The following is a 19,595-nucleotide window of genomic DNA, read 5'->3' as shown; positions in this document are numbered from 1 at the left end:
AGAAGTGCTTTATTTCAGAGAACATTCCTTTGCCTTATGCATCCTTTTCCATTTCCAGGGATAATTGATTTCCAGTGCAATTTTCTACTCTTTTAACAATAATTACATACTGTATATATTGCATCTGCTTTCCCAGAACAAAGTTAATTAAAATATAATTATTTAATGCAGAGATAATTAGAACTATTTCCTTGGGTTAAAAATACAAAGTTTCCAGTCTTTTGCCCCTTCAGTGAGCAATGAACACACATTCAGACATATACTGTACATATAAAATACAGGGCTTTTTTTTCTCTTGTTTTTAAGTGTCATTCAGCAGGTACATGTAGGAGCGGTGGTGGGCAGAGACAGATAAGTGCATCATGGGGAACTGACCTTTGACCTGTAAAAATAGATGCACAAATACATGTTACAGTTCATCAGTAATGCAAATGGGCTTCACTTCATCTAAACTGACCTCCTAAAGGGGTAAGAGAGTACGAAGGGGCTATTTTCAGGGTGCCTCAGATTTACACTGGTTCTTTACCTCAGGTCAGCGCTAGGACACAGAGCAGCATGAGCCAAACAGGTTAGCTTGTGAAGGCCTCGAAGTCTGAGTCTGAAACAGGAAGCAGGAAGTGTAAGACAAAAGCCACAAAGTCCAACTTAAATCCAATGTATGTTTGACTGGATATGGAAACCAGAACACAGAATGGATCAGGGCAAATCAGAGAAAGACAGAGCAAGGAAAGAAAGAAAACATGGGCAGTCCTCAAATGTGTAAGTGGAGACATGTTGGTTTAGATACCATACAGGATGATAAAAATGTTACCTACCGTAAGAAGAATAAATTATGTTCTAAATGACACGCAATAATTTTAAAATGGCTCATCTGCATCTGCTCCAGGGAATCAGGAGGAGTCATTTAGAATAGACGTCATACCTTTATTGTAAAGTAAATGTATTATCATTCTGTAGTCATGATATACTGCATAGTTGATGTGAATCATGGAATTAGAGCAAAAGAGGAGAAATATACATGACTGTTACTGCTATATTCTGAAAAAAATCAAATATGCCAACTCTTTAAGCTCAGTTTTTATTTGTTATTTCTCTTTTAACAATCTGAAAATAAAAAAAGAACAATAGCACTTGGCAGTTCAATTGCGTACAAATAACACAGGCTGATATGTTGTATAAGATAAGTCATCTCCCTTTTTCTCTCCAATTCCCTCTCCACACAAAGTAACAGTTTGGAGAGGACACTCGGAGCCCTAATTATTTGAATTTGTTAAAGCTGATGCTGTGCTCATTTTGTGCCAGTGATGATAGCTATCTCTTAAAAAAAATGCAAGTAAAACCCATGCAAAATATAAAATAGCTCTTACACTCATGAAAAATGTATGACAACCAAATAAACGGGACACTGCCTGTAGTAAATTACTTATTAAGACAGGTATGTCTTTGACCATTAGTAAGAAAAAAAAAACAACAACCACAATTTATTCCTACATTTTACTGATAGTAGTATAGATTTTTAATACCTTAGTGTTTGGCACCAACAGGACTTCCTGTTAATTTCAGACTTCACTGATACAGCAACAATCACATTTGAAATAGCTCTGTATTTGTGTGTGTGCTATGTGAGCGCATATGCGTGCGTGTGTGTGAGTGTGATGAGAATAAATTGCCAATTTGTTTTCATTTCATTACAGTCAGGCACGTTGAGGTTTCATCCTGCAGCACCATGGTAACTTAACATTCAGCAGCTCAGTTTACTCTCTCTCTCAAACACACACACACTTTGGGCAGACGAGCTAGATGTGAAAGTCTATTCTTTCCTCTTTGTTTACATGTCTAAGAGTGTGCAAATTACAGGCAGGCCTCTGCCTAAAACTACACACCATGCTACTTAAATGTCGAGATCCAGTGCAAATGAGGAAAACAAGGAAACACACTGCTGCTCCAGTGAGACACTACACCCACCGCAGCAGCAGCTAAGCTGACCTGTTACAGAAACTCCATGAATTGCAGTAATATCACTTGACAAGTCAAAACATGGTCTGTCTCCCCACATACTTTCTGCCTATTTTCATTTATTAAGACATGTCCTTTATATTGGCAGATTGAATTCATAATTTAAACATGCATTTTTGTCTCAGGCAGAAGCCTAGAGATAATCAGTGCAGGTGTATGGAGCTAGGCTTAGGGAGCTGCCCTGGAGGATGACAGCCTGAGTAATTCTGCACACAGGACAGCTCAACTGGAGTAGATGTATAGTTTTTTCCTCAGGTGCACTTTAGGAAACGTAGCTACTGCATCTCTTCTACCTCACATTTGTAATCAGGCCAATGAATTAGACTAAAGTGTTTTGTTTAAGCTAAAATTGACAAACTCAATCACTTATGCAAGGTTTACTGTCCCATCTTCGTCTATGGGGGGAAATATTGACTGGAGGGGGAGTATTGAAAGAAAACCTTGGGGCACCTCATCTACTGAACTATATTTGCTTTGCTTAAAATATATGTTTTTCTGGCAGAGACAGACAGTGATATTGCAGGTACAGTAAACAACAGTAAAAATGTGCGAAGGCACCAAAGGAATCAAACTATAAAATATCATAAGCATGACCATCTGTTACATTAGATCAAAATGCTGTACACATTCTACATCGGGATTTGCCTCCATTACGTTTTGTCAAACTACAGTCTACAGTCTCATCAAAAATACTGATGACTTTCTCATAAAAGTTCATTAAGGCCAACACGTACCCAGCTGTAATGATACATAAGATCCTCATTACACATAAAAATAGAAAAGCTGGGTTGCCTGTTCTGACAGGGCAGCATGTATTTTGTGCTATATTTACAATGTATTTGTATTTGCAAAGAAAGTGAGTGTATGGTTGGCTTCACTATTTCATGCTTTGCATTAGTTACATTAGTCAGTTGACCACCGAATAGGCTTTAATAAGTTTTTCTGTCATGATGACAGTGACAGGAGAAAGTTCTGTGGCCTACTTTTGATTTTGATCTATTGTTTCCGGCTGAACTGAAAGTGCCACAGCTCTGACACACTGCCTTTGCCAAAGGGCTTGAATGAGAAAGTTCTATGGCAAGGTGTCAAAAACACACACACACACACACACACACACACGCATATATATATATAAACAAACACACACACAATGATTTGAGAGCATCTGATCAAATCGCTGGCAACTTGGATACATCTAAATTCTAACTTATTGTCACTCTTTTCTGTAAGTAACTCAGTAGAAATATTTGGCAAATTTACACAAGTCATTCATGAACACTCTGTATTGCTTCACAGGCATAAAGTTAAACTTAAACTATTTGCCTTCATTGTGGCAGAATAGATGGAAATGTCTGGATCGGCTATCAACAAAGAAAACCTTCAAAAATCAACAGACCCTGTCAAAGCTGACTCACTGTCTCCTTCAGCGGTGTTAAGACTACATGTAATCCTCAGTAATAGTCATTGGCTGAGCCACTGCTTCAAATGAAGTGTCTGGCAATCACATTAGAGTCCAGCTGTAAGCAGAACACTGAGGTAAGTATAAAGAATAATAAGGCATTGCAAATATACATGCACACCGCTTCAGCACACAGTACACCCACACTTCTTTTTCTTTTTTTCCCTGGCATCACTATTCTTTATTGCAGGTTCAAGCTCTTCCTCACTGCTCTGGCTTAGTGGCGAAGTGGTGGAGCTTGTGGGTGACTCAGGAGAGAAGCCTGGCTCACTTGTTCCCTTTCCTGTCTTTTCCCTCTTATCTCCGAGCTCCGAGCCCATTTTAAACTGCCCCTCATCAGATTTCTCATTAGTAAAAACCTTTGTGTTACTAGATACATAAACATTTTTTGTCTTAAACGTTTTGCTACTAATGGCAGGGCCCCCACCCCCAGCACCTGATATGAAGTCAGTAGCAGCTGCTCTCTGCTGTGCTTCCAATTCTGACAGGCTGCATGCCAAAGCCATCTGCAGGTCTTCGTCATCTTCATCATCATCGCTACTTCCCGCAGTCTCTCCATAGTTGTAAAATGGGGCGGAGCTAAATGATCGATGTGTGGCTGCAGAGAATGGGCTGGCAGGTGGTCTGTTTTGGATTCCTGGCCTCTTTGGGGAGGGATGGGACTGTCCCTCTCGTCGGCTTAGCTCTAAAGCAAGGGCCATTTCATCTTCCACACCTGAAACACCACACAATAATAACAAAAGGTGTGTATGTGCACATTGCACAAGCAACATGAAGTAACATTATGCACACACATACATAACGAACAGTGGCAACAATAGTTACAAAATGAAATTAATTTATAATATTACTCCTGAAAACACTAGTTTTTTGTCTTTACTTTTATCAATCACAAAATTCAGTGTGTGTGTTCTTACCATTAATGAGGACACTTTTTAACACCCCATCCTCCTCTATTTCTGTTCTTTCCTGCCCATTCTCCTTTATCCTGTGAAGAAGACAAAATGCAGATAAATGGTTTGCATCACCCTGGTTCCCTCCACAAAAAGCCATTGTGATTTTTACATAGGCTTCTGGATTATTTTCACGACTTTGAATCCTCAATACAATTGCCTGGAGTCTAAAGCTAACGTTTTATGTTTGTAGGTACCATACTAAAATCACAGGTACAGTATTCAGGCACAGTTTGTAGTTTGTAAAAATAGAATTGAGTCAATCAAATAAATTACTAAATATCCTGTTGCAATTAAATGAAAAAAATAAAAAATAAAGCAAAGTATTAAAATGACATTTGTGACATAAAATGACAAGACGAGAGAGGAAATAGTTAAGCAAACCGCTAAACTTTGTAGACGGGGGTTTTACAGTTATATAACATCTGCATGCAAAATTCCTTCATACCCTCTGCATGGTTACGAGCTACAAATATAGTGAGTGTTTATAGTGTTTTCCAAATCTGTAACTATAGAGCAGTAACTAATGTTACTATGTTTGTCTCAATGTTTGTCTAGCTGGAATGAGAGTGACACTGGCAGGTTTCAGATGTTTTTCTCTAAATATTTCACTTTAGATACAGTTAACCCAGTTAGTTTTTTTTCTGTTTTATTTTTAGGAAAGACATTACATACTTCTTGGTAGTGGTGCGTTTTCCATTTACGATACGAGTGGAGGTAGAAATTGATTTGAAGTTGCCTCCACCCATGCTCTCCATTCCATCCAGGCCTCCCAAGGTGGAGAAGGAAGTAAAGTCAACTGGATGAGCAGATCATGAAACAGAAGAACAGAAAGGACAATGTAAAAGCTTGATTCAATTTGGTTTACAGTACCCAGGTCTGTGCTTAAGTAGTGCTACTCCCATTAAATCACTGCAGAAATTATTAACCTACCTGATAATTCAGCATGAAACACTGGTATCATTACTATGTTACCATGGAATTCAATACATGTTTCTGACTGTTACTGAAATTGCTGACTGTTACTTTGTTTGAGGTGTTCTGGCAGCTTCTTCATACAATAAGTGGCTGTTCACCTTTAGTTGAAGGGAAGGAGAAAAATCGACTGGGACCCAGGCGTGAGGATGAGCCTCCAAATGATGAGAAGTCATCTGAATGAGAGAAAGAGACATAAATATGTCTGTTACTTTACTTTTTTAAAGGTTAAACTTTAATCAAGCACTGGGATCTTCTCTTTTAAGGACATTGGACCAATTATTGGACCACAACTGAATGGATAATAAGTGGTGATTTTCAAAGTAGGATTTAAAAGTTGTCCTGAGTCTAATTCACTGGAACTAAAAACAGTCGTTTGATTATATTCTTCATTTTACCGTAATATATCACCCCACCAACCAACACACATTCAATTTCCTCACTGAATAGAAGTTTAACCATCCAAAAAACATTGTTATAAAAATGCTAACAGAACCCCACACACACAGTACAGTATGATCTTGATAACTTACCAAAGAAATTAGCAAAGGGATCCTGGCCACCAAAAAACTCTCTGAACACCTCATCTGGGCTGCGGAATGTGAAGGTGAATCCTGAGAGGTCTGGTGAGAAGTCAGAGCTGGAGGAACCTGGGAAGTGAAGTCACCAGTGTCATGTGGGCGAGGGGACAACAAAGAAGAGAATTACAAAAACACATCGACAGTCCTAAACTTTAGCCTATGGCAGGGCTTCCCAAAGGGGGGGTCGCAAGGAGCCGAGGGTGGAATCGCAAGATGATTTCCAGGAATCAAATAAAACTGAATAAATATGTTTTAACAATAATTTTACAAAAGATGAAAAGTAGTAATTTAAATTTAAAATAAAACCATGCAAATACATTTTCCTCATCACATTTAGACATGTACAGATCATGTCTAAACGTGAAGGGTGATCTCTCAGTGGCCATTCCAAAAATTAAACCCACAATGGACTTGCTGTGCCCGCCCATCTCATTAGGTTAGATTAATGCTGAAACATCATAATTCCCAAAATGTAAATTTGCACGGCAACAGTGTACAGTACTACAGTTTATGGATATTACTTTGGCTGAGATATTCTTCTATTAAAACTCAATTCATGTGTTCCTTAGTTGTATGATTTTCCAAACTATAACAATTATAAGTGCAACCGGGTCTCAATAGCAGAAGTTTTATGTACCTGTGTGTCTCATTCTGTCATTTCCATATCTGTCATATGCATCACGCTTACTCTCTGTGAAAAAGGAAAAGAGTACAGTTTAATGATGGAATCAAATGTCATCAAAACATCTCTCTCTTTTTCTCCTACAAAGTTCCATTACACCTATACAATTAGAAATTACTACTACTGAATTTACACTAATGTGTTATAATTGTATATTTATATAATGTTAAGTATTGAGATTCATGACTCACAGCATGGATAATGATCACACACACGCACACACACACACACACACACATACACAGAAACTGTTACGACTTACTGTCAGACAGGACTTCATAAGCTTCAGCAAGTTCTTTAAATTTTCTCTCTGCCTCCTCCTTGTTATCTGGGTTTTTGTCAGGATGCCATTTCAGAGCCAGTTTCCTGTACCTAAAGACACAACACAAACACTGACTCATACACAAGTAAATAAATATATACAAACACATCCACTAACACAACACGATCTCTATGCAAAAATTTCTACTTAAGTAAAATCATGATGCCATATTGTTTATTCCTGGCATAGAGAGTCTCAGGTACTCACGCCTTCTTGATGTCATCCTGAGAGGCTGTTTTGGACACTCCCAGGATGTTATAGTAATCCACCATGTCAACACCTGTCACTCCTCACCTGTCTGAAATGAAGATACATGAGGTTTTAAAGCAGAAGTAAGTGATATATTTGTGTTAATATAAGTCTTAAATAGTTATATCTTCCAACAGCAATCACTTACATAGAGTGTTTGGACCGAAACACGGGTCTGTCAGTCACTCTGCTCTGCTCTGAGCCGAGGAGAAAACATTTATCGTATCCTACAGTTTTTATCCAATGAGGAGAGAGAACAGCATGCAGGGCTGTGTGCAGCCAAGGGACGCCGTGAATGTGGTGACGTAGGGACGAGGACTGTTATGGTGTGTTCAAGGAAACTCGTAACTCGTGTTTTTCCGACCTGTGAAGTCGTACCAGTTCGATCTGGTACGAGTTCACGGGTCAGAAGTTACGAGTGGCCGTTATAGTGACTTTCACCGGTAAAACAGGTCGGAAAAACACGAGTGGGTTGCCTGGAACGCTACAAAGTCGTAAGTTGTGACTTGAAGCTGTAATTTACGGTTTCAAAAGCCTGCCTGGAACGCAGCATTAGCGAAAACGACCGGATCCCTTACTTCTGCTTTAAGAGTAAGGAATATGATCAAATCTGATTCAACATGCACAATCTGCATTGATCCAAGCAATGTCTCTGATTATGAAAAGTTTGGAAAACCTCGGTAAGTGCACAAAAAATAGAGACATAGCTCTGTGCTTAAATTTGCAGACTAATGGCCAAACGCAGCAAGTTGAGCAGACAAAGTATACTGTAAACATAGTTGCTTCAGATCTAGTACAATAAAGTGATGACAAATGCAGGTATGGAAATTTAAACATCATAAACCTTTTCTGTTTGGTCTGTTTTTGTCTGTAGCGTTGCTGCATCTGTTAGTACAGGACAACTTTCACCATTATTAGGCTACATGTTGTTCAGTTACATCCTGTAATTTTTCAGCATACTGAGTATTGAGCTAATCTTTGGTCTCTGTGTCTCTGCAACATCTACTGTATGATGAGGTTACTTGGTTGCTTACTTACCAAGGGGAACACACATGTCAACCAAAGTTTTGGACTCATTCAAGACAACAATAAATTCTGTCTTTAATTGATTGATCTGCTGTTCCCCTGCTTCAGTAATACATGAGTTATAAAAGCCATGAGTCATCATGCATCCCACAAGCTGTGAGTAATGAATTGTTGAGAGCCATTTTGAGTTAGGCTAGAAACAATACTCGAATCTAAGTCTCACATCTATGGCCATAACTTAAAAATAATTAGCACAGAGGTGTGGGCCAACAGTGGACATTACTAAACAAACAACTGAATGCAACACATGCTGTGGGCTATTATAATTAGACAACACCATAAAATAAACAGTTTGGACTGAATTTGTGATAATGATTTGCGAAATGTTTTAGATAACAACATGTTTCCTGTTCATTTGACATGCATTCAATAAAAAGGTCAGTGATAAGTTGCACTACAGCAGAAAAAGTGATTTTCCTGCATACTAAATCAGGTACTGATTTAGTTATCAATAAGGTGACGGTCCTATCAAAATGCTGTTGATAATAACAAATAAATTCATTAATGAATATATTTTAGCATAAACCCTTCAAAGTGAAACCATCAAGCGCCCTTGAAATGATGAGCCCTCAGTACAGTCAGTGGTTCCATTATAGACACTGTCCGAGTCACCATGCTAACCCTAACCCCATACCAATCTTATTAGTGGACTGCTAAGTTACAGTTTTGGGGTTGGAGGGGGAGTTTCCAAACTGAGGTGAAATAACTAAACTTAACTTTCTGTGCTCCCTCGGGACCAGCCATGCGCTCACACATGTATTATTACTATGTTTATTTCTAGCGTTGTGGCATCTGACAACTGCTGCTGACATGACTGTGGGCCTACACAAACTTACATACACGGGCAGATGCACACAGCTGCTACTGTAGCTATTCAACATTAAAGGTACCGTTGCTGTTATTTGTTATTTCGGTGTCATAATGTTCCCTTTCATGTAAACTTGGACATGTAACGTTACAGTGAAGTGCAGCTGCTACACATGCTCCTTGATGTAGAGACAACAACTTAATAACGACTAGCCATGAAGCTGCGGTGTGCCAGACCTACCTCTGAGTCCTTCGGCCTAATTAGTGAGTTCAGCCGTGTGTCCACTGTCCACTGGGTTTGGACCAACAATGAATTAGTTATGGTGACGGTGCCTCTGGTATGCGCTCCCCCTCTCTTCGTGACAGCCTCACGCCCTCCTCTGCTCAGTCTGCCTGCCTGTCCTCTCTGCCGATTCAGACCCACGGTACGGAGCCGTTGTCCCTCCGGTCTAACCCAGACTGGCCCCACCACCGGGCAAAAACAAGCGGATAGACCGACCCGTTAGCCGCGCGTGCTGGTCTAAGCTGCACGCGCTACGTCACTGTGTCAACTGACAGAAGAAAATAGAGCGTCTAGAAAATGCCTGTGTTTGGTAGCGTCATCAGACCCGCCCTCCTCCCCCCGTGTGTCTGCCTGTTGCTCTGTGATAATAATACAGACAAATACACACACACGCGCGCTATAAAACCTGAGTATGCAAATAGCCAACCATTCAAGCTCGATGTAGAACAAATAATAATCACCGATATTTCTCAGCTGTTTCAAAAGATCAATCTACATTGTTGGACTGAATTCATTTAGCCTACTGTAATGGAACTTTTCTTATAGGTACAATTTTCTGTTAAATTAGAACTTTTGTGTTTGTAGCCTATACTTTATGTTTAAGCACTCCTGGAAGAATCTGAATAGCCTACATGTTTTAGAGCATTTTAAATCAAACTTTATTTTTGGTTATGTGAATCCTTCGCCTATTCAGTCATATATTTAGGCCTACCGTTTCACTCAAGAGATATCGCTGATCAGGATCACTTGAAAAGTTCATTATGTAGCCTAAGTGTATTATTTGTGAATGTTTAACTGACCGAATTCTAAAATGTGAGGACTAATCAACTGCCACAACTTTACTAAGTGTTCACATTACTTCCATCTGGTGGCCGAGAAAGTAACTGCAGCAGTGAGACCAGCCTAGCCCTTTGAGTGTTTTCTGACTTAGTCATGACAGGGCACAAAGAGGCAGGGGATTGGCAAGACACAAAGAAACTGGAATTTCCTTTGCAAGTGGTTTAATTTTACCTTAGTATTTTGTCCTTTATACAGATAATCTATAGAGAGCTTGATGAATGATTACGAGCTTGTGCAAAGTGTTTCATGGGAACTTTATTGATAATACTGACATATCACCACCACAGGTTATCAGAATGTTGCTGGGAATGTGTTACGTTCATGATAACATTTGGAATGTGTGATGATGCTTGACGCTTCAATACTCCTCTCCCTCTTCATCCTCCTCTCCCAGGCTGTCAGTGCCAACTTCTTCATAATCCTTCTCCAGGGCAGCCATATCTTCTCTGGCCTCTGAGAACTCTCCCTCTTCCATGCCCTCCCCAACATACCAGTGGACAAAAGCCCTCTTGGCGTACATAAGGTCAAACTTGTGGTCAAGACGGGCCCAGGCCTCAGCGATAGCCGTGGTGTTGCTCAGCATACACACAGCCCTCTGCACCTTGGCCAAGTCTCCACCAGGAACCACAGTGGGAGGCTGATAGTTGATGCCAACCTTGAAGCCTGTGGGGCACCAGTCCACAAACTGGATGGTACGCTTGGTCTTAATAGCTGCGATGGCAGAGTTGACATCTTTGGGCACCACATCACCACGATACAGCAGACAGCAGGCCATGTATTTACCATGACGTGGATCACACTTCACCATCTGATTGGCTGGCTCAAAGCAGGCATTAGTGATGTCAGCAACTGACAGCTGCTCATGGTAGGCTTTCTCCGCAGAGATGACTGGGGCATAGGTGGCCAGAGGGAAGTGGATACGAGGGTAGGGCACCAAGTTGGTCTGGAACTCTGTCAGGTCGACATTCAGGGCTCCATCAAAGCGAAGTGAGGCTGTGATTGAAGACACAATCTGGCCAATGAGCCTGTTCAGGTTAGTGTAGGTCGGCCTCTCAATGTCAAGGTTTCTGCGGCAGATGTCGTATATGGCCTCATTGTCTACCATGAAGGCACAGTCAGAGTGCTCCAGGGTGGTGTGGGTGGTCAGGATGGAGTTGTAAGGCTCCACAACTGCTGTGGAAACCTGGGGAGCTGGGTAGACGGCAAACTCAAGTTTTGATTTCTTTCCATAATCAACAGAGAGTCTCTCCATTAACAGGGAGGTGAAACCTGAGCCAGTGCCTCCACCAAAGCTGTGGAAGATTAGGAAACCCTGGAGGCCCGTGCACTGGTCAGCCTGAAAGGAAAATTTGGTTTGGTTAATCAAAATCAAACTCTGATTTAACAATCCTTAAAATATGAAATCAGAAATGGAAAGGTCACCACTTCACAAGGCTCTCACCAGTTTACGAGTCCTGTCCAGAACCAGATCAATGATCTCCTTGCCAATTGTGTAGTGTCCACGGGCGTAGTTGTTGGCAGCGTCCTCTTTTCCTGTAATCAGCTGCTCGGGGTGGAACAGCTGACGGTAGGTTCCTGTACGCACCTCATCTATAATTAAAAGAAAAGTGTAAGATCAAATGTATACCATCAGCCCCACACTTTGCAAGCATTTAAGCTGTATCATTGCACTCTAAAAGCAGAGCACCATTATGATAATGATGCAATGTTTTATGTGCACAAGTTAAAATCAAACAAGATGAAATGAACAAGATGAATTATGGAAAATAATATGGACTACTGACCGATGACAGTAGGTTCCAGGTCAACAAAGATTGCTCTGGGGACATGCTTCCCTGCCCCCGTCTCACTGAAGAAGGTGTTGAACGAGTCATCTCCTCCTCCAATAGTCTTGTCAGAGGGCATCTGTCCATCTGGCTGGATCCCATGTTCCAGGCAGTACAGCTCCCAGCATGCATTGCCCATCTGGGCGCCGGCTTGGCCGACATGCATAGAAATACACTCGCGCTGAATAAATGAAGGGTGGGAGATTGGTTAAAGAAGGTGTTTACAGACACACGGTATATTTACTGCCCAGCACATGTGTTACTGTACATATTTTACATAGAAGAACTTTGTTTTTCCAACAAAGAATACATAAAAATAAGTGTAAATGGATTGAATAACACAGTTGGCCAGAAGGCGGCAGTGTATTCCAGGTTGGCTCATATTGTTCAGTTTAGTGGGTTCATGTTATTCATGATTACTATATGCTGCTTTATGGTGGCTATTTTAATGTCTTGTTCTGTGACAATTGTTACAGTGGGAGGGTGTCTGGTATCAGTTTAGACAAAGCAGCTGAGTTGGCAAAGAAACTTGAGAGGAGTGTTGGCCAGAGCAGAACGTTAAAGGCCTCTGTCACTCAGAGTGGACAAAGAAGTCAGCATTTAAATGAGAGCAACTATTGAATGACCACAGTCTGCACTTACGGACTGCTGCATAAAAATCTAATACACGTTGATAGGACATATTCAATGTAGTTTGAAGGCCTAAGTCCATTTTATGAGTTATTTTTTTTCTTTTTTTAAATGAGACGGCAAAGTAAGCATTATGTGGCAGACAGGAAGGGCTTGCCTCAAGAAGATAGGAAAACCTCGCCCCACTTCTTCATCCTGTACCTCCTCCCTTTCCTGACTCCCTCCCCTTTTGTGCCTCTCTCCTCCCCCATCCTGCCCAGCTGCATAGTGCTGTGTAACAGTCTGGGATGTCTCTCCCCCTGTCTCTCTCTCTCTCTCTCTCCCCGTCCCACCCTCCCTTCCTCTCTCTCTCTCTATCCCTCTATCCCTCTCCATATCTCTCCCAAACCAAAAACTCCTAACAGCTGCAAAATGGCTGCCAACTAACTTATACTGTCTGGGCCAGACCACTCCTCTTTTCTCTTTCTTCCCTTTATCCATCCCCCCACTGCCACGATTACCCCGGTCACTCCTTAGCAATGAAAACTCCAATTTCTCAACAAGCATACTATTATGTCTCCACGTACTGTACCCCTTTCCTCCCTTTGTTTCCTGTTTTATGACTAGCTGTGACATAGCAAACAAGTATGAACATGTGACAGCAGACTAACTCAAAGTGCCTGTTATCTGGCCGAGACTGCTCAATTCCATTATAAATCCAGCTCAGAACTACTATCACATAATAGGATAGAGCTGCTTTTGTATCAGTAACCTTCAACTCCACAGCAGAGTCCCTGTGAGAATTAAAGAGGCCTCACTGTGTAATCCATCGGATGCTAGGAAACATAGACAAAGGCAGGATGAAGGAAAGAAAGACTGGAAATTTCTAACCTATACGTCATCAGCAGTTACTCACCATTTTGTCTGCTTGTCCTACGACCGACGTTGAGGATTCAGACACAAGGCAGAAGTGAGGAGGAGAGGGAGAGTCAGGGTTTATATAGGCAAGGATGTGGAGGGGGCAGGCAGGAAACCACAGTAAGCAGCTGCATAGCTAATTTGCGGGAGGGAACAGCAGTTTAAAAAAAGAAAAGAGAGAGGGAAGTCCCTTTTACTTTATGTCATGTTATCCACCATTATATTCAACAGTTTTGTTTTTCAGTTAGAGTTTATGTGCTTATATGTGGGGGAAAAAGAGCACTCTGTGATTTTCTCGCACTAGTGCACTATTTTCTCAATTTGCATGTGAGTGAGACCGTAATCGTTTGTGGTGAGGTATTGAACTTCAGAGGTAGTTTATTAGCATGCAAAGCTTTATTTCAGGGTGTGGAGAGGAACATGCAGGGAAAAACTCAGAGGATGAACTCAGGACATTGAGACGCAGCACAACAGACAATCCAAGACAAGGAGAGAACACTGCAGTTAAATATAACAAGGAAACAAGACACTGGTGGTGCAGTCAGACACAGGTGAGTAATAGGGAGCATGCAGGCAAACAGGACACTGGATTTCAAAATAAAACAGGAAACAGCTTAACTAAACAGGGGGACACATGAAAGACGGGACGCTTAACTTTTTCAACGCACAGTAAACTAGAAGATGAGATTATTTTTATTTTATGCATGCATCTGCACCCACACACACATAGTACACCCTGTGTCTGTATGAAACAGACTGTATGTATGGTATGAAATCATCAAAAGATTACATAGCTTGAAGTACCAGTCTATTAATCTTGATGGAAAAATGAGTAAATGTGACTTCCTTTGTTCAAATGTTCCTATTTTATACATTGTAAAATGAAAGGGAGAGTAATAGCTTGGAGAATATGTTAGCACAATTGTCCAAATACATGTTTTTGTTTTAGCTCTGTATGTGTGTAATGGTGCTGGAATGACTATGTTTCTCCCTGATAAAAAAAAAGAAAGAAATAATCAAAAGAATAATCACACACGATATGATATGACATGATATGAAGTTCTTTATTGTTGATCGTGAAATGCAAGGGATATGTGCTTTTATAGTGAGAAAGGAAAATGGAAAGCAGGATCCTTACAGTTAGTGTTAATATGACAAAATGATATTGAAATATGTAGAGTTTTGATTTAAATTAGGTAATTGAGAAAGTGCAGAAGAAACTGATTATTAACCAAGAAACTAGTAATATAAAAGTTTCATCAAACAAACAAAAACATCTGAGAAACAATGAGCCAAGTTTTTTGATTATCTTTGGTACATTTATTCAGCAGGCCTCATAGGATCACGTAGCTGTGATTCATACATAACTGGGATCCTATTGTTCCTGCAGGCCGCTGTCTGAGCATGAGCTACACAAACAACGCTAGTCAGTGACTTAGTCAGTTATTTTCTCTCTCTCTCGCTCTCACAGAGTCACAGCTGAATGGCATATAGAAACTGACATAGGAGCCCTTTCATAACTTACATTCCACATGGGAGAGGATAGTGGGGGGAGGTGCACAAAAGAGAGGGTTTGGTCTAAGTTTCTTAGGCTGATACTGCAGAAAGAAAAGACCTTCAAAGGCCCAAAGCAAGATATGTTATACCATGTTCTTTTTATTTTTATTTTTTTTTGTAAATTACCATAACTGATTTCATGCAATTTATTTTCTGGGATGGTCATCTAATATTTAGGATTAGTTTTTGGGATTGGGTGGCTCGGATTTTTTGATTGGATAATATTATTAGAGATTTGAAAATGTGCCATCATCTGAAACAACACTTTTTTCTTTTTCTTTTATTGATGAAATGACATATACAAAACTTCTATGCCCTATTGTAAAAAAGAAAAAGAAAAGAGGGAAAAAAAGGATTAATCTACTTTGGCTCAAGTCCAGGCCTCAATATTCTTCTCCTTCATCCTCCTCTCCCAGGCTGTCTGTGCCAACTTCTTCATAATCCTTCTCCAGGGCAGCCATATCTTCTCTGGCCTCTGAGAACTCTCCCTCTTCCATGCCCTCCCCAACATACCAGTGGACAAAAGCCCTCTTGGCGTACATCAGGTCAAACTTGTGGTCAAGACGGGCCCAGGCCTCAGCGATGGCCGTGGTGTTGCTCAGCATACACACAGCCCTCTGCACCTTGGCCAAGTCTCCACCAGGAACCACAGTGGGAGGCTGATAGTTGATGCCAACCTTGAAGCCTGTGGGGCACCAGTCCACAAACTGGATGGTACGCTTGGTCTTAATAGCTGCGATGGCAGAGTTGACATCTTTGGGCACCACATCACCACGATACAGCAGACAGCAGGCCATGTATTTACCATGACGTGGATCACACTTCACCATCTGATTGGCTGGCTCAAAGCAGGTGTTGGTAATATCAGCAACAGACAGCTGTTCATGGTAGGCTTTCTCAGCAGAGATGACTGGGGCATAGGTGGCCAGAGGGAAGTGGATACGAGGGTAGGGCACCAAGTTGGTCTGGAACTCTGTCAGGTCGACATTCAGGGCTCCATCAAAGCGAAGTGAGGCTGTGATTGAAGACACAATCTGGCCAATGAGCCTGTTCAAGTTAGTGTAGGTCGGCCTCTCAATGTCAAGGTTTCTGCGGCAGATGTCGTATATGGCCTCATTGTCTACCATGAAGGCACAGTCAGAGTGCTCCAGGGTGGTGTGGGTGGTCAGGATGGAGTTGTAAGGCTCCACAACTGCTGTGGAAACCTGGGGAGCCGGGTAGATGGCAAACTCAAGCTTGGACTTTTTACCATAATCAACAGAGAGTCTCTCCATTAGCAGAGAGGTGAAACCTGAACCAGTGCCTCCACCAAAGCTGTGAAAGATAAGGAAACCCTGGAGGCCAGTGCACTGATCAGCCTGTGAATGCAATAGATCAGGAAAGTTAGAGTCAGTTTATATTTAATTCAAGCAAAAAAAAACAAAAAAACAACAACTTTAGAGAAGACAAACAAACAAGCACTCTCTTGTAATCTCACCAGTTTACGAGTCCTGTCCAGAACCAGATCAATGATCTCTTTGCCAATTGTGTAGTGTCCACGGGCGTAGTTGTTGGCAGCGTCCTCTTTTCCTGTAATCAGCTGCTCAGGATGGAACAGCTGACGGTAGGTTCCTGTACGCACCTCATCTGGATGACAAAACCATATACCAACAGATGCATTGAAGGGGTAAACCTAAAGTTGAAATGCAACTGCTTTGTAATGAATGTTTCTACAACGGCATGGAGAATCTTTATTCCCTATGCTATTGGATGGAGAAGAAATTTTCATGAATTGGTTAAATTTTTAATAATAAAAATTATTGTAATGATAATACAGTATTTGTGTTTTATGTCAAAATGTGAATATGTATGCACATTTTACCTTTAGGTTAATGTCTTGTATCGGAGCCGTTGTTAAAGTAAGGAACTGCACATTTGTTCAGATAAGAGTTCAATAACCCCAACCCAATATTCAGTCACTATACAATCATTGATTTGTAATACAATCATCAGCTCTTTACCAATGACAGTAGGTTCCAGGTCAACAAAGATTGCTCTGGGGACATGCTTCCCTGCCCCCGTCTCACTGAAGAAGGTGTTGAACGAGTCATCTCCTCCTCCAGTAGTCTTGTCAGAGGGCATCTGTCCATCTGGCTGGATCCCATGTTCCAGGCAGTACAGCTCCCAGCATGCATTTCCAATCTGAGCCCCAGCTTGGCCCACATGAATGGAGATACATTCACGCTGCAGAGAATGAATAATACTGTTTTGTTTCCTGAGGCATCAGTTAACCGCTTACTTGATATATCCTCCTCTACTCTACTGGTTATGATGCAGATGTAATTTTGTGTTAACCGACAATATTTTCCACTTTATTTTAAAAAATCACCAGTTTTGACCAAATGCCGAACATCTCACAGAATTAATAAATTTCCCCGGAGTAAATCGTATCTTACCATGTTTTCTCTCTTCTCCAATGTCGAGGTATCGGTAAGAAGATGTAGCACTAAAGGCAGCGGTGTTACTCAGCGCTTATATACCTGCAGGTTAAGGTGAACAGTGATTTGATCCGTGCTGTAATCAGAGAACCTCCTGATGAGACTAGGATAAGACCATCCGCTTGACAGACATATACACAATGCAAAAGGAGGTCACCACCCTTGTCATTGTGTGAGTCTGTGACTGTTTTCTACCCATGTGTACGTGCACCTCAAATTACAGAAAGCAGAAGCAGAACTGTGCATGAGGGGAAGGTAATTTAATGTAGGGTCAATGGTTATCTATGGTATGAGGATAACAGTAGTTTTGACTGTGCCTTAGTATGCCACACAGTACGTCAAAGAACTGTGTATTAATTTGGAAAATGTGGAATTGAGGTATGGTGAAAACAATACAGTTATTGATTTTTCCAATGTCGTACTGTCATGTAGCTTACTTGTCATTTTTATATGGTCATATGACATTTTTAATATGAATGTATGATTGCCTGAGAATTTATTGTATATGGAATATACATAATGTAACATCCGTTCTGAATCCCAATAGCACCTATGTCAAACTAATTTTTGTTCAAATGAAATGCATTGTATGTCAAGCTTGCCATTTTCCCACACAGTTTATATGAACTCGGTCTCAGTTCCTTTGGGAGAGGAGAGAAACTGAATACATGTGAATTGCCTCATTAGGTGTCAGCTGACTGAATGGATTAAACCGCAACTGCTTGCTGGAGTGGTTTGACTATGTGACATCAGAGGCAGCCACATAATCAGTTCATAGAGAGAGTTCAAAAGGCACAATATATCCATCTAATTCCTTGTCGTTCCATTCAGATCTCTAAGCCTACAGCACAAAGCCATTCATGTCCAATAGATTGTATAGTTCATATGTTTACAGTTCTGGTCAACATGCCATTCATTTGGATATCAGTGTTGTATCTGCCTACGGTAGTTGGCAGGAATAACCTAAACTGTTAATACAATGCCACAGCTCAAAGGCAGAACGTTCAGGGCTCTGTGATATTTAAAACAAGTCAAACCACTTTCAAGAACAGCACATAAACACTGCAGTAACACTGCAGTCCAAACCATATGGGAAAGTGAGAATTAATGACCAAGTCAGCATTAAGACAACACTCTCCCTCCTTGGAAACCATACTTGGTGAATATGAAAAATATGTGGTAGCCTAGAAGGTAAGAGTGATACCACAGTGTCAACTACACAGCTATTCATTATATGGCTGGTTTCCCTCCTGAGGCTGTGAGACTCATCTGTAAAAAAAAAAAAAAGAAAAAAAAGAGAAAGAAAGTCAGCATCTATTAACGCAGTGACACAAAGCAGTATTGTGTACACCCAAAATGCAATGCTGTGGCAAATTTGGTATTCATATTGGTGCTTTACACTAGTACTTATCTTGATATCAATTACTTTAAAGAAACAACTGGATTATTATAATATAAAGTTAGATTGTTTGTTTTTGTTTTTTAAACTGTAACCCACCCGCCCCCAAACAAACAAAATATAGCAAATATGAACACCTGTTTTTTACCAAGTGTATAGGTTTGGTTCATGCTGAGAGGTCAATGGGGAACACACACACCTTATTTGCTGTTGTCTTGTCTCAATGTGTTTTGCCCTCATAGGTGTTGTCTGAGTCAAAAAGCTCTGACCCACTTCCATTGTCTGAGGGTATAGATCTCCACTGCCCTACAATTAAGTTCTCTCACTATAGAGTCATTAATAATGGTAGTTCTGACAAAAAGAAAGAAAGAAAGAAAGAAAGAAAGAAAGAAAGAAAGAAAGAAAGAAAGAAAGAAAGAAAGAAAGAAAGAAAGAAAGAAATTGCAAGAGTAAACCGGAATACCTGTATTGTATAAGAGCTGGTTAGCTAAACTCAGCTAATTAGCTGCATATGGCAAAATGGAACAACCATATTTCCTTCACCCTTAGATACAGG

The 19,595-nt window shown here is 40.7% G+C and overlaps 3 protein-coding genes across 4 annotated transcripts; all 3 read right to left on the bottom strand.

Annotated features, from left to right (window-relative positions):
• Positions 1 to 11: 11 nt before the first annotated feature.
• Positions 12 to 9,670, bottom strand: dnajb2 (DnaJ heat shock protein family (Hsp40) member B2). Of its 2 annotated transcripts, XM_083997507.1 has the most exons (11): positions 9,372 to 9,670; positions 7,196 to 7,286; positions 6,929 to 7,038; positions 6,622 to 6,675; positions 5,937 to 6,053; positions 5,505 to 5,579; positions 5,104 to 5,227; positions 4,393 to 4,463; positions 3,912 to 4,190; positions 527 to 598; positions 12 to 382 (listed from the first exon to the last, which is right to left on the bottom strand). In XM_083997507.1, exons 2-10 carry the CDS (start codon positions 7,258 to 7,260, stop codon positions 570 to 572), a joined length of 924 nt encoding a protein of 307 aa, XP_083853633.1. In that variant the 5' UTR covers positions 7,261 to 7,286; positions 9,372 to 9,670; the 3' UTR covers positions 12 to 382; positions 527 to 569. The 2 variants fall into 2 exon arrangements, with proteins under 2 accessions (XP_083853633.1, XP_083853632.1); XM_083997506.1 differs by lacking the exons at positions 12 to 382; positions 527 to 598 and having other exon boundaries at positions 801 to 4,190.
• An 819-nt stretch (positions 9,671 to 10,489) lies between these two features.
• LOC311004826 (tubulin alpha chain) lies at positions 10,490 to 13,691 on the bottom strand. Its single transcript, XM_083996995.1, has 4 exons — positions 13,605 to 13,691; positions 12,038 to 12,260; positions 11,695 to 11,843; positions 10,490 to 11,589 (listed from the first exon to the last, which is right to left on the bottom strand). The coding sequence occupies exons 1-4, from the start codon at positions 13,605 to 13,607 to the stop codon at positions 10,612 to 10,614; spliced, it is 1,353 nt and encodes a 450-aa protein (XP_083853121.1). The 5' UTR covers positions 13,608 to 13,691; the 3' UTR covers positions 10,490 to 10,611.
• A 1,855-nt stretch (positions 13,692 to 15,546) lies between these two features.
• LOC311004827 (tubulin alpha chain-like) lies at positions 15,547 to 17,381 on the bottom strand (the record flags this gene model as incomplete). The annotated part of the gene is made up of 3 exons (XM_083996996.1): positions 17,164 to 17,381; positions 16,641 to 16,789; positions 15,547 to 16,521 (listed from the first exon to the last, which is right to left on the bottom strand). Exons 1-3 carry the CDS (start codon positions 17,282 to 17,284, stop codon positions 15,547 to 15,549), a joined length of 1,245 nt encoding a protein of 414 aa, XP_083853122.1. The 5' UTR covers positions 17,285 to 17,381.
• Between the last annotated feature and the right edge of the window lie 2,214 nt (positions 17,382 to 19,595).

The sequence above is a fragment of the Trachurus trachurus genome (genome assembly GCF_905171665.1).
Source record: "Trachurus trachurus genome assembly, chromosome: 21".
Classification (NCBI taxonomy): Eukaryota; Metazoa; Chordata; class Actinopteri; order Carangiformes; family Carangidae; genus Trachurus; species Trachurus trachurus.
The sequence above is the reverse complement of the archived record's forward strand: the minus strand, read 5'-3'. Positions and strand labels throughout refer to the sequence as shown.

Coding starts and splice junctions, on each gene's coding strand:
- dnajb2 (XM_083997506.1), bottom strand. CDS start 7,260: ATGGTGGATTACTATAACATCCTGGGAGTGTCCAAAACAGCCTCTCAG. Junction 6,054..6,621: donor TGACAGAATGAGACACACAG/GTACATAAAACT, acceptor TTCACTTCCCAG/GTTCCTCCAGCTCTGACTTC. Junction 4,464..5,103: donor AAACGCACCACTACCAAGAA/GTATGTAATGTC, acceptor TCTTCTTCACAG/GATAAAGGAGAATGGGCAGG.
- LOC311004826 (XM_083996995.1), bottom strand. Junction 11,844..12,037: donor CCTGGAACCTACTGTCATCG/GTCAGTAGTCCA, acceptor TTTTAATTATAG/ATGAGGTGCGTACAGGAACC. Junction 11,590..11,694: donor TGGACAGGACTCGTAAACTG/GTGAGAGCCTTG, acceptor TTTTCCTTTCAG/GCTGACCAGTGCACGGGCCT.